Source organism: Dermacentor albipictus, chromosome 3 (genome assembly GCF_038994185.2).
Source record: "Dermacentor albipictus isolate Rhodes 1998 colony chromosome 3, USDA_Dalb.pri_finalv2, whole genome shotgun sequence".
NCBI classification, from domain to species: Eukaryota; Metazoa; Arthropoda; class Arachnida; order Ixodida; family Ixodidae; genus Dermacentor; species Dermacentor albipictus.
The window spans coordinates 34,716,202-34,734,005 of NC_091823.1; the positions used below are offsets into that span (position 1 = coordinate 34,716,202).

The 17,804-nt window shown below is 44.3% G+C and overlaps 2 protein-coding genes across 5 annotated transcripts in view; one reads left to right on the plus strand and one right to left on the minus strand.

Annotated features, from left to right (window-relative positions):
* Eip74EF (Ecdysone-induced protein E74) overlaps positions 1-17,804 on the minus strand; it is a 280,976-nt gene that overhangs the window by 142,634 nt on the left and 120,538 nt on the right. For all 4 annotated transcript variants that reach the window (XM_065433127.2, XM_065433120.2, XM_065433128.2 and 1 more), the window contains one exon: positions 12,887-13,022. In XM_065433127.2, the coding sequence (XP_065289199.1) occupies positions 12,887-13,022 (136 nt within the window). The remainder of the gene's footprint in view (positions 1-12,886; positions 13,023-17,804) is intronic.
* Ak6 (adenylate kinase isoenzyme 6) lies at positions 5,037-5,958 on the plus strand. The gene has a single exon (XM_065433109.2). The coding sequence runs from the start codon at positions 5,038-5,040 to the stop codon at positions 5,737-5,739; it is 702 nt and encodes a 233-aa protein (XP_065289181.2). The 5' UTR covers position 5,037; the 3' UTR covers positions 5,740-5,958.

The following is a 17,804-nucleotide window of genomic DNA, read 5'->3' on the forward strand; positions in this document are numbered from 1 at the left end:
CTGTCTCACTTCAGCGACACGCTTCCAAAATTTTTTGCACCACTGGATCGTAATGGCTCGTTATGTGTCTGATGACCAGGCCTGTACAGATATATATATATATATATATATATATATATATATATATATATATATATATATATATATATATATATATATATATAGTCATATAATGAGAAGCCAACAAACACTGACACCAAGTACAACATAGTGGAAATTGCATGTGCTTAATAAATGAAATAAAGTAATGATAAATTAATGGAAATTAAAGTGGATGAAAAAGGTTGTGGGTTCGGTTCCCACCTGCGGCAAGTTGTTTTTTCATCCACTTTAATTTCCATTAATTTATCATTACTTTATTTCATTTATTAAGCACATGCAATTTCCACTATGTTGTACTTGGTGTCAGTGTTTGTTGGCTTCTCATTATATGACTAATAAATATCGGGTCCCTCGGTTAACCCCCTTTCTTCTCGTTTATATATATATATATATATATATATATATATATATATATATATATATATATATATATATAGAGAGAGAGAGAGAGAGGGCTAAAGAAAGAAAGAAAGAAAGAAAAAAATGAAGAAAGAAATGCCGTAGGCACCGTAACTGTCTCACCTCTCGGTATATACACGTGGGCGGTATACGCATCTGAGCTGCCAGCCAATAGCGATGTTGGACATATCATTAGAGAAGGCGGCCGGCCAATAGCAAACAGCAGTTACGGACATAAAGAAAAAAGAAGAAAAAAGAACGTAAATTCGGGCTCTCAACTTTCCCGGGGCCAAGGAGAGGACAGAGAGCGCCAATAGACAGTGCAGGCTATAGGGAAGCAGTTACACAAAAAAACAAAATAGGTCTGGAGATGAAAACAGGTGCTTTCTAAGTGCCGCCGCGAGCGACCTCTATATCCAGGTCTCTTAATTGCTGGCCCCCAGCGTCGTTAACCTTCCCTCTCCACCCTGTAACGTTGCGCCGTGCCGGTTTTCCGAGAGGAACGGGCGAGAGAAGTGGAAGGACACGGGCCACCACCGGCCACGTAGCCCGCAAACTCGCACCACGCTAAAGTGATTTCCCGCTAGTTTTCCTCCTTCCGTCGGACATCAGGTGCACTGCTTCCTTGCGCCAACATATTGTTCGTTACATAAAAAAACAGGGTACCGTACGCACGTAAGCGAACAAAAACCGGGCGGGAGCTGAGAGAGTTCGCTACTTGGAGGCACGGCTGCGTGTTCCTCCTCGCTTGATTTTGGAAAAGGCGCGTAGTACGAGGGACATGGCAAATATGGAAGACAGGGCACAGTATTTTTTTTTTTTTTCGTGTCTAGCAAGCGGGTAAGTTGTGCGCCGTCCTTTGTAGTCGTAGTAATTGGTTGCTTATTCGACTTTGAAATGAAGGAAAAGTAGGTTACTGTTGATCGCACTGTAACCGAATAGCTCCATCTGCGGTCAGCAGTGGGGGCGGGGTTAAGAGGGGAGAAAGAGAGAGATAAAAATTTACTGTCGCTCAGGAGATTAATGAGCAGTTGGCCTCGGTCCAGGCTATCTCCGTGCTATGCTGCCCGGTACACTCGTTCCTGGAGTGTGGTGGCCGTAGACGCCCACCCAGGATTGCGGATAGGGGCAGGAAGGTGGGATAATGTTGCGTAGGTGGCGGAAGGCCGCACATCCGCAGGATATGAGAGGTGCTCGGACGGTCGCCGCAGTGTATGCCGGGAGAGGGATCGTCAGCGAGGAAAGAGACACGGAGACATAATACGAAGAGAGCATAATGAAGTGCGTTTGAGCTATTCCTCACGTGTAAAATTAACTGGTTTTAGTTACGTTTCGCAATTTTTATCCATCTGCTAAGGTAGAAGGGGGAGTGATGACTGGGCGGCGCATGCGAGCCCTCTGTGTTCCAATAAACGCACAGCTGTAGTCGCACGCGTGCTGTCTTCATTATTCTTTCCTCGCCGTGTCCGCCGCACTCTGCGCCGTTTCCAGTATGACTCGCCCATCTCGCAGTATACTACTACTCCCCGAGCTTGCCTGCAGAGTAAATAAGTACTGCGCCTACTCTTGTTTCAAGCCGCGTGGAGCACAAAAGGAAGTGGTGTTAAATACATTACCGAGGCTACCGCGCACCCAATCTAAGAATCCGCATTAAATCGTGAAGGAATCAAGAAATGAAAAAAAGAAAAAAGGCCTAGTGGAGAGAGCGAGAATGGCTAAAGCGAACAGCATTGAGACCTGGGAGAGAAGCACGGGAATCAGAAGGCGCTGCAAAAGTATTTTCGTGTTCGTAACACGAACCATATATGTTTCCGAAACCCTCATGCACCAAGACACTCAGCAACGCGACTCGTAACAACCGCAGCATCATGCCCTTAGCGCAGACTACCTTCCTCTTCCTGGCGTCGCAATCTATGTGGTAGTAAAACTGTTGACGTCACGTGCCGGCCGCCCACTGACGCTGCGTCCGGAGCTACGCACAGGAGGAGAGCGAGATGCCCAATCAGATGGCGTCATCGGGAAGTGAGTCATCCCGTGTTTATACGCGATATCTTGTCGGAACCTCCGGATTCACCAAGCAGACATGTGCCTCGTTTCCGGGACGGAAAGGTGGGAGGCGGGCACGAACGGCAACTGCCAATTCGTCCGAGAACTGTCATTTAGTGCCGTTTTCATCCGTGTACGCATGGGACACGTCATGTTCGCACTGACGGCAACCGCTTGGAACGCAACAGAAATGTCAACAGGAAAGCGAAAAAGAGAAACAAAGGCCGGCAGCGGCTGGGAGCGTAATCCCCTCTCGCCAGTAAATCCCAGCCCACACCAATTTGCGAGCTCTTATTGCGCTCATTCTCAAATGATCCGCTTCAACTGACATCATAGCTCCTCCGCCGCTTGTCTGCGAAGACAGTCGAGGACCGACAGCCAGTGCGCACATGTGGTGCAATACGCTTTGCGCCCCGAGCACTGTGCGAGCCGTGCGTTCTCAGGTTATCATCACACTCGCGCTCTTGGAACTGGTTCAATTAGGATGACGTCCGCGGCCCGAAAACAAGCTGCGCCTTCACACCAGCGGCTGGAGGAAAAAGAACAAGAAAAACGCAGGCGAGCTTGCGAGAGCGTGCAAGCCCTTGAGATAGCGATAGGAAGGAAAACGGGGGAAAAAAAAAGATAGAGAAATAAAAGCTAGATTGGAGAGGCGACGACGACCTCGTACGGCCTTCGGCACTCGAGCTCCCACTGGTGCCGCCATCTGGGAGTCATATTTGAAAGGAGCCCAGAAAGGAACAACGTAGCGCGCGCTTTTAAATGATGCGTCTACAGTGTTTGAGCAATAATCGGCCAACGCAAGCTCCGAAACACGGAGCCCAGGACTAGAGGGCCGGCAGAAGTCGCTATAAATTGCGGGAACCAAACCGCCAATTTTAGTGCTATTTCCATCTGCAAGAACCTAGAGTCCAATGTTAAAGTGTTGTCATTATGCAGTTATTTAGATCATGTGTGAAAACGCACTACAATCGAACGCCTTTATAACGAAGTGCTTGGGACAGTGCTTAAGGTTAAGAAGGGTGAGGTACTGAAGTACTGAGAAGGGCGTACTGAACGAGTCATGCCAATGCGTAACCGCACCGCGAGAGCGCTTGAAAGCGACCAGTCGAATGTACCCACCAGTGTGTGGCCGTTCAGGGTTTACGACAGTATGCGCATAGCTCAAGTGGGCTCTCAACCATCACCGAACCTCACAATAGGAAGCCATGCTATTGCCACGAGTGCAATATAGGCCCCAAGTCGGGCAATGACTAAGCCGATACCAAAGCACGGGGCTTCGATCGACAAGGTGCGCATCGTGACCAGTGTGAATACAGGCACGACGCGACTGACTGCTTTGACTTAACACGAGGGAAGGAGGTGTACAAGTCAGTCAACTGAACTGCCATAACAAACATTACATACGCTAAACACTATATGCATTAAACTTTCTCCTGCCAAAGTTTACTACAAATTGAGGGAAACAAACCGCCAATCTAGAAGAGCCCCATTTTAAAACATTGTCGTCAAGCGGTTTTAGATCATACTTGGAGACGTACTTATGACGAAGTGCTTGGGGCCTCCAAAATTATTGTTATGCGGGCCACATCGTTGTAAATGTGGCGCACCGCGCACCTCCCAATATAAATGGGGTATAACTATTCTTTCGTTATACAGGTCATTTCGCTGTAGAGCACCTGCTTTTATTTCTGTACTGTAAATATAATTTTTAGCTTCTTGAAGGACCTGTGTTACACTTAATGTTCCTGCCTATATATGTACTTTTTAACTATATGTGTTATTTTTCTAACCTATATTCATTGCTGTACTCCCCAAAAATTTGCTTCATCTAATTTTGACAGAAGGCCCTCTCACAGTTTTTTCGTCTCGGTCTCCTTCTAATAATGCATCATCTTTGTTTTATAGTATTGTAAATGCACCTATGCTACATAAACTTAAAATTAAGTGCCAATTACGAATTTAGATAAGCGCTGTCGATGCGTCTTATGTGGGCGCAACACGCATATGCGATGCTGAATGCGGGGTTGGGAATAACTGCTGGCACGATTGCACAGCGGACAAGCGACCATATTCAGGTTGCCGCAGATCCTCCTCACGCCCCACTCGCACCGCCATTTAAACACCTTCAACGAACCAGCGGCAGAGAAAATTCATATTGTGAGAATGAAATGGATGAACTCCTTGTTAGAGAGCACGATTTTCTCTCTTATATAAAGGTCCCAACAGGCTGCCTTTCAAAAGGCGTCAACGCTCATTCACAAGCGTACAGCGAAGCTGGCGCGACGTACGCGTCAAGTCACGCAGTCGCGTACGGCAAACAGCAGCGCTGGAGAGCAGCGCAGGCAGCGCGCGCACTCTACCGACGCCAACTCCGACCAACCCCGCGATCAGGCGCACGCTATGCGCACGCGGTGGTGGCGCCATCTTTGGAGTAAGCGGGCAGGCAAGGCCGTGGGAAAGGAAAGACGACCGCAGCGCCCCGAAGCAATGCGGAAGCGAAATGAGGGCGGCGCGTGGCAGGACGGACACGCATTTTCGTACGAGCGAGCCCTTCTCCAAGATGGAGTAGAGCACGTGGTGGTGATTGTAGCGATATCGGTGATATCCTGTTCTGCGCCTTCAGTGTGTGACACATATACCAGTGACCAGCGACCAGCCATGGCACGTCGCTACGTCCCGAACATCCTCGTCACCGGCACGCCGGGCACAGGAAAGTCTACTTTGGCGTCCGAAGTGGCGAATCGCACGGGCATGGACTGGCTCAACGTGGGTGAAATCGCCCGCGAAAACGACCTCTACGACGGCTACGACGACAAGTACGACTGCGCAGTGCTCGACGAAGACCGCGTAGTTGACGAGCTCGACGAGAAGCTCTCCCAACAGGCCGGCGGCAGCATCGTCGAATACCACGGCTGCGACTTCTTCCCCAAGCGCTGGTTTGACGTGGTCTTCGTGCTGCGCACTGATAACACGCTCCTCTACGACAGACTGCGCGCTCGGGGCTACACAGGCAAGAAACTGGAAGACAACGTCCAGTGCGAGATATTCCAGACGATTCTGGACGAGGCGCGCGAAGCCTACGACAACGGCATCGTGTTCGAGTTGCCCAGCAACACGCCCGACGACATGGAGGATAATGTGGACAAAATATGCTGCTGGATAGAACAGTGGCGCAATGCAAGCCGGTAGCCCGTGGTCAAAAATGACTGCCTTGGACCTTCTAGCGTGTGCTTCGTCCGTGGGACAGCAGCTAGTGCAGCCGAACTAGTGTTCATTCGTCTCCTCGAGACGTTCGAGATGTGCTGCGCCACTTCTCAGATGCTGATGCAACAACCGCGACAGCCAAATGAACTGGGAGCTAGAGCTCGCTGTTGTTTCTTTCATTTGATATAAATTCGTTCCTTTGAATGGTTGTGTCACTAATTTAGTGGTCTAGGCTACCATGCCAAGACGCTGGCTGGCGCAATATTGAGCTTCCGGATCGACCGAAACTCGATTAGCGCAATAGACAATACTGCCATGGGCAACTGTGTAAACGGAAGTAGTGCTACCAGGATACCCTATTTAAGATAACCGAAATCGCAAGAGTCAAGTATCTGCTGCTGTTACAGCGGAATCAACATGGGTCCTTTTGTCATTGCTTCTGCGACAGATCTCGCGAAATGTTCACTCACTCGTCTTTAGAAGGTCTGTGGAATTCTTCGCATGCGTCGTATCGTGCGTAGTACAACTGTGCTCTCTATAGCAGCAGTTCTTTATGCACCGTATGCAATCACTAAAGCGCAAGATAACAGTTCACAGTTAGGATTCTCGCAAGTGGTCATAAAGCTTGGGAGCCTGCAGTTTCGACCAGTGAATCACTTGGCATTCACTTTGCTTTCGGCACAGAAGCTGGGTCATTAAAGCTCTGTTATAGGGTTGGTGCGTGTGACCTCAGTTGCCGTCGGTTGAAGGATAAAGTAGCTTGACTGCTGTTTTAGTTGCAATGACAGTGCACAAATGCGTGAGTTTCCACACCTCTCCCTTATACGAGCCCATTATCTGTCGCAGTAAAACAATGAATTCAAAAACAGCTTTTCATAGTGCTAGTTTCATTAAGGGGTACTTTCATGTGCAACATCCGCATCTCTGGGCAAGGACTTGCCATTTGGGCAGTGCTACGAGCTCGTCTTGCTCTATACTTAGCGATAACCACTGTCTTCTCCATAGTCATTTAGCCATCCTTGCTGAAGCAGAAATGAAAACGCAGCAATTTAGCCATTCAGCTTAGGCAGCCGAGTGCTGCTCGTGTAGCCCCAATTGAAGTTTTGAGCAAATGCCAAGTGCTACACAGTAGGAAAATCAGTGCTGCACACAGATGATGTTCTACAGAGGGCCCCTAACTACTTAAGTTGTATTTTAAAATGAGTTGGACTTTGTAATTACCCCTGAAGCTAGCAAGTGCTGCAATTCTATGTAGAGTATGCAAGAAATGACGTCACACATCTGAAAACACGCAGAAATTACAACTACACTTTCTTTGCAGTGCCCTCAATTCTCAAAAAAGAGATCATCACACAAAGATTGGGGAGCTGCAACGATCTTGCAAAAAGAAAGAAAAAAATGTATGCAAATTCATCACTACATATTTTCAGGTAGACACGAACTGCCATTCATTTGTTCAAATAATCGCCCTTCTTTCCTGTTGCCAGAGGGTGCGCGATCCAATGTGGCCACAGTGGCTGCAATTTGATGGGGATGAAATGCAAAAACACTTGTGTGTTGTGCACAGGGTGCATGTAAAAAAACCCCAGGTGGTCAAAATTAATCCAGAGTCTCCCAGTACACAATGCCTTATAATCATATATATATGGTTTTGGCACACAAAACCCCATAACTTAATTCTAATTTTTTTTCCCTTCTTTTCAGTGTACGTCACACTTTGGCACACCAATGTGCACATTACATCAGACCAATTTCGCCTGTGCACTGTTCCAGAATTGCATTATTCCCTTGATAGCCTCAACAAAAATATCTTAGTTGCTATAGGTATCCTTTGTCACTCAAAGAACAATCTCAAGAAACGAAATTGGGCATGTAAGCTAGGGCACAGGATCTTAGTCTTCCTTGTTGTTATTATATAGTTAAACCTTGGTACAACGAAAATAGATATAGCAAATGATTGGATTAATGAAATAAATCAAAGATTTTTCTCCAATACTTGCTTGACGAAATTATGCCTATAACAAATATAGAACACGATGTCGGATGCGGTTTTATTGTAATGAGATTCGACTAATGCACTATGCGCTGCAAATGTTGGGGCACAAACCTGCATCAGTATTTTAAGCAAGAACTGTGAGCACAATTTCTGGAAATTATGTTGATGCAGCTGACTATATAACATGTGAGCTTAATACTGCTGTCGCATCCCGTGGCAAATTATGTTGAGCCAACAGTCAAACACCCGGGATTGATGTCCAGGCATATTCGTGTTCACCTACCAATCCATAGGCTTTCCTTGTGACAATGCAGGCATCTCAGTCCTGTGAAGTTCATGAGATGTCACTCCTTCCAGTGATGGATGTAGAACGGCCGATCACTAATGTTTGATGAAGCAAGTGACTGCAGTAACTCCCACCTTGCGGATCATGCCATTCCAATAGTCTATATGACCTGTTGCAGAGCATTGGCACGGTCTATAGCATCTTCCGTGCAGGTGAGTTCCAAAATGCCTGGTGTTTGTTTCTGGTTAATGTAGTAAATTTGCCCCTGCTTATAACGCATATCTGCATGTTGACATTAAAGCTTTAGAGCAGTTGGTGGGAAATGTGCATCCCATTTTCTCTTTCCTGCATCTGAGCTTAAAGGAGGCGTGTCCACCATGGGTGCATGTCAACATTACCAGAAAAGTAAACAAACCTGAGGAAAGAAAACATTTAGTCTGATCTTCAAAAAATATCTGGTGTTTAGGTGAATCAAGCAGTAGTAACATGTTCTGCATGATGTGCCCACATCAGAGATGCACCTTTTTGAGCAGTTTCTGTCTTTGTGGACCATGTTTTGCATAACACACCAAATTAAGTACCAGTGGTTAAAAGTATCCTTCATGCATGTGTTGCCATGCAACCGTGCCCTGCGCCACTGTCTGGTCGTGCGTTAACCTACCTCAGTAGGCCTCTATTGCTCAAGTTACACATTGGGTGCATTAATGTAGCGCATCACCTCCACCAACAAAGTCATGCACCGAGCCCTTTGTGCCTTTTTTGTGTGCTCCTTTTCAAGCAGGTGGGCATGGTGTCCCTTTTAGGGGACAATTGCTAGCTCATCTCTCTTTCTTTATAGCATGAGGTCGCGGGATCGAATCCCGGCCACGGCGGCCGCATTTCGATGGGGGCGAAATGCGAAAACACCCGTGTACTTAGGTTTAGGTGCACGTTAAAGAACCCCAGGTAGTCGAAATTTCCGGAGTCCTCCACTACGGCGTGCCTCATAATCAGAAAGTGGTTTTGGCATGTAAAACCCCATAATCTAAAAATCTCTTTCTTTATGGTACGTGTTTTGCATATGTTTGCATTATCAATAATAATAATAAGAAGCCAATAATTCGTTGTGTATGTATACAGTGAAAATTGGCTCTCTGATTGCAACTTAGCATTCTCAAATTTTCCTTCTGAAGCTCATAAAACTTATTTTTTGACCACATTTGTTTGTGCACTTACAATTGTCTCACTGTGCACATGTCTCACATACTAATTTCACAACGTGGAAAAAAAAACAAAACACCATTGCAAAGTTCATATTGCAGTGCATTGATCCATGCTTTAGGGAGTGTAATGGAAAGGAAAATAATCACTCTTATTTTTGATGCACCATGTGCATAGGGACTTTCGAAACATGTAAGCTTTAAGCTCATCCTTCTCAATTTCAGAAAGTTGAATGTTCCCCACTCATACCTAGATTAACCCCCACATGAGATGCTTTGGTCTAAAATACCTTTCTGACTTTATTTTCTTTCAATTCTTTTTTTAAGGGAATATTTCAATGCCTACCTTTCATATAGCCTTAAAATAATTCAGACACATCAGGTGCAATCCACCATCAATGATGTGACAACTTCAGCAAAATTAAATAATTTTGGAACTAGAAGCTAATGAATTCCATCTGCTGCAACCTAGGTAGGATCAGCATGCAGATGCTAATGCATTGCACAACAAATCCCTAAACAGCATTGCTGGTGGTCATCTCACATGAGTAGCAGTATAAAATTAGCCAGTTAATTGCTATTAACAAATAGGTTATCATTAATGAGTACCAATTATCATGTTTAGCTGTGCCAATGCAGCTCAATGGCAGCCCAACATCGGTGTAACAAACACTGGCACATAGAATTATTGGACACAATGAAGCTGGACATCAGTCAGCATCAGTTATTGTGATAATGACATAGTTATCACTTACGCCTAGACTTTTGTGTTTTTAGTGTTAACTTCTGGCATATCTTGTGAAATGTCAGTTGCCTTTGGGATGTTAAACCACATAACTTATTCTTTCTTGTTAAATTGTTTAAATGTTCAGAGGACGTTGCTTAGTATTCATTCTTATCAAAAAAGTCATGCTGATGCTAGTGATGCCACGGTGAATCATAATACACTACAAATGTTTTACAGCGGTCGTTCTGATGGCATGTTTCAGCTCTCAATAAATTTAAGAGTTCATACGTCCACCTGGGCCATGCCACAAAAATAGCTACCTTACACAACCTCTGTAGTTGCTTTAGCTAACTGCATGGAGGTTGTCTAAATGTTTCTTCAACACAGACACCAGTTGTAAAGTTTTGCCAGCAGGGATGCAGAATACAGCTGGCAATTACATTGAGAGTTCTGTAAAATTTATATAAACACAGTGTCACGAAATGTCACTACTAGAACTGCCATTCACTTCTGCACCTCTTGGGGAGTTGCCATGCATGTGCTGTTCAACATTCAAATGTTGCAACTTTTCTTTCCAGTGTGTGCTTGGACGAAACTTTATGAGAATGTTTTTTATATAACGTAATTACTAGGTGCTTAGTGTAACACACTAGAGCCACCTATAAACACTTCTTCCTGTATGTCCACTTAAGATGACTACTGACTGATGAGCAGTAACTATTCATTTTGGTTAATAACAAAATGAAAGTACTACTTACATGAGATGGCCTCGAATGATGCTGCCTTAGTTCCAGCTTTGCAGAAGACAGGAACCCTTCCGTCTTTTCTTTCGTCTAACCACAAATGCCCACGGAAGTTTTTGGAACACAGATACTGGCGCAGGACAGATTATTTTTTCAGGCCTGCGCATGCGGGACATGTAAGGGCTTTGGTAGGTGCTCTTTGTATGTTACGATCGCAGACATAAAATGTGCACCTTTATTCCTGGCTTTTATAAGATTCAGTAGTTTGTAACGGCATGTTCCAAAAACTTCTGTGGCTGCCTGTGCACTCAGCTGACGAATCACAGGCAGATATTTTGTTTATACAAAAACGACCTCACCTTGACTGCATCATCCCAACAAAAGGCAGTAACAACCACCAACCGCTGCATGACCACCACAAAATATTTTAACTCCGCCCCGGATGCGGAATCAGACGAAAAATGTCAACGCTCTTTTTATTCGATAGCCGCGAAAGCGCACATATTCTTTTATGTCACCTTTTGCACAGTGACTATCATGCTTTAGATCAGCAAGATATCAGCGTAGAGCATATGTTATCATTCACAAAGCTGCCACTGCAGCAGAAAGCATCCTGCAGGACAGTCATCATGTGTATCACGTACGACAGCATATCCAATCCCAATATCGTCTAAACTGGAGTCATCATGATGTTACAGGAACGCAGGAGGCCTTGCTGTGCACAGCTGCTCAATCCCAGTTGATGTCACCGGTCTCCCGACGAACTTCTCTTCATTCTAACATCAATATTTTCATTGCCGGGGCAGTAACGTAGGAAGCACTCTTCTTTATATCATCCTTCTTCTTTTGCATTTTCATCAATGGCAACACTATTTCATGACAGATAAAATACCCAGAATGTTGCCAGCGTGAGGTAGATGCAGGCACGGCAATTGTTTGTCAGGCTATGTCCTGCATACCCAACACAATGGATGGCTTGTGTTTTCTTCCACTGGATACCATTCACTTGCCATGGATTCCCAATAGTTTTTCTTGAATTGCATATTCTCTCTTTAGCGATGCTTACAATGAATGAAAAAGCATTTCATGCTCTAAACACGCAGACTGACCCCTTGAAGAGCCTTGATGAATTTTAGTAACAACCATAACATGTCAGAAAGCACTGGTAGTTCCCAGGCCACCTAGCAATGTGTATGCGTAGCCCTCTCCACCGATTACTCAGGCAGCTCAAAGCAAAAGCAACAAACTTTTGAAATTCATTCACTGATTCATTAGCACACTATCTTCTACAGCTTTTAATTATAATGCCTTCCTGCCTTTAGTATTTAGCTTACTAGACATATGTCAACATATGTTTACGCTTATATATTTATGTTTATACTAGACATGGTTATGCCAAGAGATAGTGTTTAAAAATATCTAACCTAATTGATTTGGTAGAAAAATATTTATTATTATTGAAGATAATGAAGGCCAAGTTTTCTCTATTATTTTTTAAACATCTTGCACCGCAACCTGAGTGCCTGTACTAACTTTTGGCAATGTGACATCATGGATTTAAAATTGCTTTCTTGTGTTTTACCCATTACAGTACAGGAAAAATTCTGCAGACATGCTAGGTTGAGACTTTGGCTCCTTTATAATGCAATGCTATTCTTCTTTACTGATAAACGGTGATCCTACTATATGCTGTCAAAGTCAATGACATCATGGCAAGCTGGTGTGAGAACTTTAGCACAGAATTGCCACCCATGTGGGTGGCAATTCAGTCAGTCAATTTAGTCAAATCTGGAAATGCAACGATACAGTGTAGTCATTTCTGAATTGTCTGCGCTTGAATTTATGCTGAAAGCACATCTTGTGCGGTAGTGTACAGTGAGGACCAATATGAAAGGGAACACCCGATTTGTATTCAGGATCACGAATTTTGCTCACTTTTACACTGAAAAGTATAAGTATGGAGGGGTGGGTTCTTTGAGAGGAGAGCTGCTCAGCAAGTATTGGAAAGTAAGGTCTGAAGTCAAACTACTGCAGTAATCATTGCTTGAGTACTGATCACGTGTTTCTGTTCATATTGGCACACCCTGCACAGTTCGCAGTGCTTTCCAAGGGTGTGTTGTTTCTTCAGCCAACATTGCAAGCAAGAAATGTTCAGTCCAGCCAGAAGGTTAGCCAACTTACATGGGCTGAGTTGAGTCAAGCTTGGGCTGCCGATGTCCTGTGTGCTGTCAGGAAGGTGGATAGTAGTGCTTGAATTTTGGCGCTCACTTTTCACGCACGACACAAGACTTGTACCGGGCTCTATTTTCACGGTCACCTGCAAACCACCAACATCGAATTGCCACGAATGAGTCCATTCGCTACATCTTGATCCCAGAAAGTGGATGTTAAAGAGACTATAATGTGGATTTAAATTTTAGCTGTGCAGTATACTGCATCCTATATTGACTATAAATTAAGTGACTATAAGTTATATATAGGTATAAGTGACTATAAATTGAAGGCTTAATGTTTTTATAAGTGAGGTTTATACTTTTCATAAGACACAGAAAAAGAAGAAATGGTTGGCGACTCAATCACTGCTCATATGAGTTGCTGTGAGCTGCGAGTCAATACCACAGGTGGGGTACTTTTGTTGACCATGCCGAAATTCAATGAAATCATACTTCCTTCCATTTTGCTATAATATGTACTTATATCCATACGTGGCACTTTGAAAAGATCAACAAGCAAACAATTCGGGGTACCGCTACCTCTCAAGCAGTTCCCTGATCAAGGACTTCATGCGAAACTTGGTCCGCGTCCCTTTCAGTATGGCCTCTAGTGATGTGCAGTGCACGTGCTAGATGGCACCTCAAATTTGCACCAGGTAGACTTATTGCATATGGTTCTCTTTAGGAAGCCAGAGTTGCACATCTGTTTTCCATTCGCTGCTCGCATCCCCATTTATCAATCAAAGTCATGTGGTTCCGAAAGCAACCATGGAATGCAGAGAAGCCACCACTAAGGCACAGATAAACAAAGTTGGCAATGGCAGCACAAACTGCTTCACCATGCTTTGGCGCTTTCTTCGATAACCAACACTCAGACAACCACTTCCAAAATTAGTATTTGGTTCTTTTTTTGTGTGTGCAAAAATCACTTGATAAACACCTTTTCTTTATTTATTTTTTGTATTTTGAACACGTACAGGGTTGCTGGTTAGCATGTGTTTTAACAGATGGTGCCACGTAACGAAAGATCCAGTACTACATGACACCTCAGTACATGCAATGGCATATTTGTATTCATTCAGAATAATTTGAACAATTACCATAGCTCACATGTGCAAGCTTGCAATCAAGTGGTCCACCAGGGCCCCCGATAAAGCACGCAGTTCATGGGGGTAGCACTGGTCGATCACAAGTGTTCCTGTTGTGATGAGCTTGGCTCGCGATGTGTCCCTTTCTCTAAAAACTTGGTCCGTTTTACACACTAGATGGCAGACCTTTGTGTAACTCTGCTATCCTCGAGAACATATGCAGTAACTCTAGCACCACGTAAAGTCCTTAGAATAAAGCTAAGCTAGTACCATCTCCCCCTTTCCACCTTTTCCCTCTCTCCAAACAGCACCAGCAGTGCTGTCCTTGCGCTTCTTCATATTGGACATAGGATAAGCCTGGTCCCCTATTGCTGCTTCCCTTACAAGGTAGAGCATCCCTTTCACCTCCCTCTTATCCCGTTGAATGCTTAATGCACCCTAGTTTTAGTGAGACGGCCACAGTGTGCTTTGCAAACACTGCACAGGCCTGACCTCAGCACCAATCAACGAGTACAAAGGATGCATAGACATTAAACCTGATGCTCATTGTCAAATGACTGCAACCATCAAGGAAACATACAAGAGAGAAGAATGCTGAGGTCAACAATTAATGGTGTTACTTTAGCTATTGTAGGGCCTTTAGCACAAGGAATTTTGAACCATGTGACAAGCCCTGGCATGAAAAACATGCGTAGAAGCCTGCATTTGTATGCTCTATAATGAAATGGTTCATCAGCAGACGTCTTCATTGTCATGCAGAAATATCACTCCATCTCCATCATTGGCCTCCTAAGTGCACTTAAGAGAGACTTTGCTGAAGGAAAGAGCCATGTATCCAGTGGTATGTGGTGCAGACACCTCCTTGCTTGTCCGTCTCTATTCTAGGTGGCACTAGCTAGCTGGTCAACACGATGAAGCCAAGTCAAACTAAAGGCCGCTGTGCGACTACAGGAGCACCTGCTGTAATATAAATATAACCAGCAGCTTGCTCCTGGCTGGCGTGTGTCCTCACCAAGAGCAAGAGAAGTACAAACAGCGTTTAGCTCCCAAGGTGACATACTACATGATGCTTGCAGTTTAATCAGTGTTCCGCATCAGCCTACATGGCGACAGGTGGCTCTGGCTCCCAAGAGTTAGGTCATAAATACATGTACACTCGCCGACAAAATATTGCGGGGTGTGCGAGCGCGAGGCGAAACGACCCTCCTTCCCTACTAGCGGGGAACCCCTGATGTCGAGACCAATGCCTGCACGCATGTGCATCCTTCCGAGACTGCAAGCGTGCATGTTTTCACACTTCCTCCTTGCGCGTCGGCGATATACGAATGCAGCCAGGAGGTGACCCTCTTGCGATTAGCGCCGTGGCGGCTTCGACGTTGCTGCCGATGTTGCCGACGCCGACATGCCGATGTTGCTGGTATGGCCCTTAATTCATTGGCAGCAAATTTGTCTTTTGTTTCACTTTCATTTTCCTTTTCCTTCGATAATAATATGAAGTTTATTGCAAATTTAATCTAAATCTCTAATCAGTTGTACGGTAAATTTTTCTGATGCTTTCCTTGGCTTCATAGTATGGTGGACTCCTAAGCTATAAATTTTCTAAGTGTGTTCAGAGCATTTGAAATGCCGTTTTAGACAGTCAGTTCAAATTTAGAATTATTGATGTAAGCATACAGCTCAACATTTCTGCTTAAAGCTTTATCCACGTAGATGGGAGACCTCATTATAAACTTAGGATCCAGGGCTGAACAAAGATACATTGAAATTGTACCGTGAAAAAATATATTACACTGAGGCCACAGGTATTTGAAATACAGATACAAGATTTTAAAAGATTAAGTGCATCCAATATGATACTTGCCATTTGTATGTCAAAGATATTTCGATACATTTGTGCATGCTCATTATGGCATCACGGTAGGAGCTGTTGAAAATTTATAACATAATTGGCTTGTAAATTTATTAACTACTGCCAACAAGCCTCATACATTTTGAATTTCCTCCGTTCAGATGCAAGATTTTTTATCAATACTCTAACTGAAACTATTGCATTGCCATTCAACAGCAGTCTATGGGGCTCGCAGTACTTGCATGTAAAATCAGCACAGGTATGTTGCACAATCAGCTATCTTTCCATGCCACCTTTACAACTGACAGCAGACAGTTAAAGATTTGTGGGCCTATCCAAAAGTGGGTCAGTGTCTAATTTTATACATGTTTAGATAGGAGGCAACTGCATTTCTCGAGTTTGTCTATGTAGTTTTGTAATCGCTCTCCATCAAGCTTCAGATTAAACCCTAAATATATAACAGCAATGTTTATAAACAGTATGTAATGCCATAGACGTTTCGTTTTTAGGCAAGAGTAAATGGGCCTGAATAAAAATATGGCATAGAAGTGTTTAAAATGCACATATATTCAATATTTCATTTATGATTAAGCGTAAAGTTGGAGGTGGAGCTGTATGTGCTACTACTGAGGGTGTTGCAAAATGCGCATCTTTTATTGAGCCTGTCCTTGTCAGACGAAGAAATAGCAATATATTTGGTACCTAAAAGATCATGCGAGCTCTTATTGGCCAAGTTCAGCTCTTCGGTGGAAATTTCAAGTAAATGTGTTTGCAAGTGCTGGGGATATCTTGCCGATCACCCACACTTGGGAAATGCCACTTTCCTTACAAATGAACCCTGTTCAAGCAAAAAGTTGAGTAATATGACTGGGATCTTTGTCGCTCCAGTCTCTCATTTGTTGATGAAACATATGAGCGACAACTGCAGGCAACTCAATAAGGGGGCCTGGTCGTGTACTTCGGCACTTTTTGTTAGTAAACATCTCTGCTGATGGTGAGCTTGCACTTTTCTCACCAACTTGCCTGTGACTGTATCAACTACTGCAGACAATTGTGCCACAGCACCTTTTGTGCTCATTGCTTTGCCAGCACAATAATAGGGATCGAGCGGCCGTACATAGCAGGCAAAATGTCGCACCTTTGCACATCTAAGCACACAGTCTTGTTATGTTGGTGCTTCCCACGGTACCAAATTGAAAACGTTTTTCTAACATTTCAACCATGCATTCAACCCATGCAAACAGTAGCAGTGTTTGTTCTATGTTGTCTCAAGTTGCACAAGTGTCACCAGCAATCCCCATGCAAAACACCCCGAGCTCTGCCGACCAAAGAAGTGAAAAGCCAGGCAGCGTACTCAGGCAACGGGTGTACCATCGGCTAGTCGCTCGAGGCACTTCAGGGCAAAGAGTGACAGATTCTAAAATTCGAGAACCAAGCGATCGAGCAACTAGATTGAGTGTACCGGTCACATAATTGCCTAACTTGTTCTTCATTACTGTTTGTGTAGTCATGTAACATGCAAAATCACTCAAACAGAGTTTGAGCTTTACTGTAGAGCTTCTTTTACATTCTCATGCAGAGGCACTGCATCACTGTGGCATACTATAAGTGCATTTGTATCTTCATTTCGAATTCAGTGTGGAAGGCACCCTCAACAAAGTGTCTTGAGGCAAATGAGGCGCCCCAAATCGACAATAACGCTCATAAGATAGTACCATAACACGTCATTCTCGAACTTGAGCCATGCACTCCTTTGATGAATTATGACGATTGCTTTAGCTTTACCCCATTCCTGGCTTTTGGTATGTGCACGCTGCACAACATCTCATTACCTCAGGAAACGGAGCCAGTCATTAAAGTTGCAAAGTGGGCACTTTTTATGTGGATATATACACACACAGGCAATATGTTTATGCATTGTTCATATTCCTGGTCGTGTTCAGTTTTTG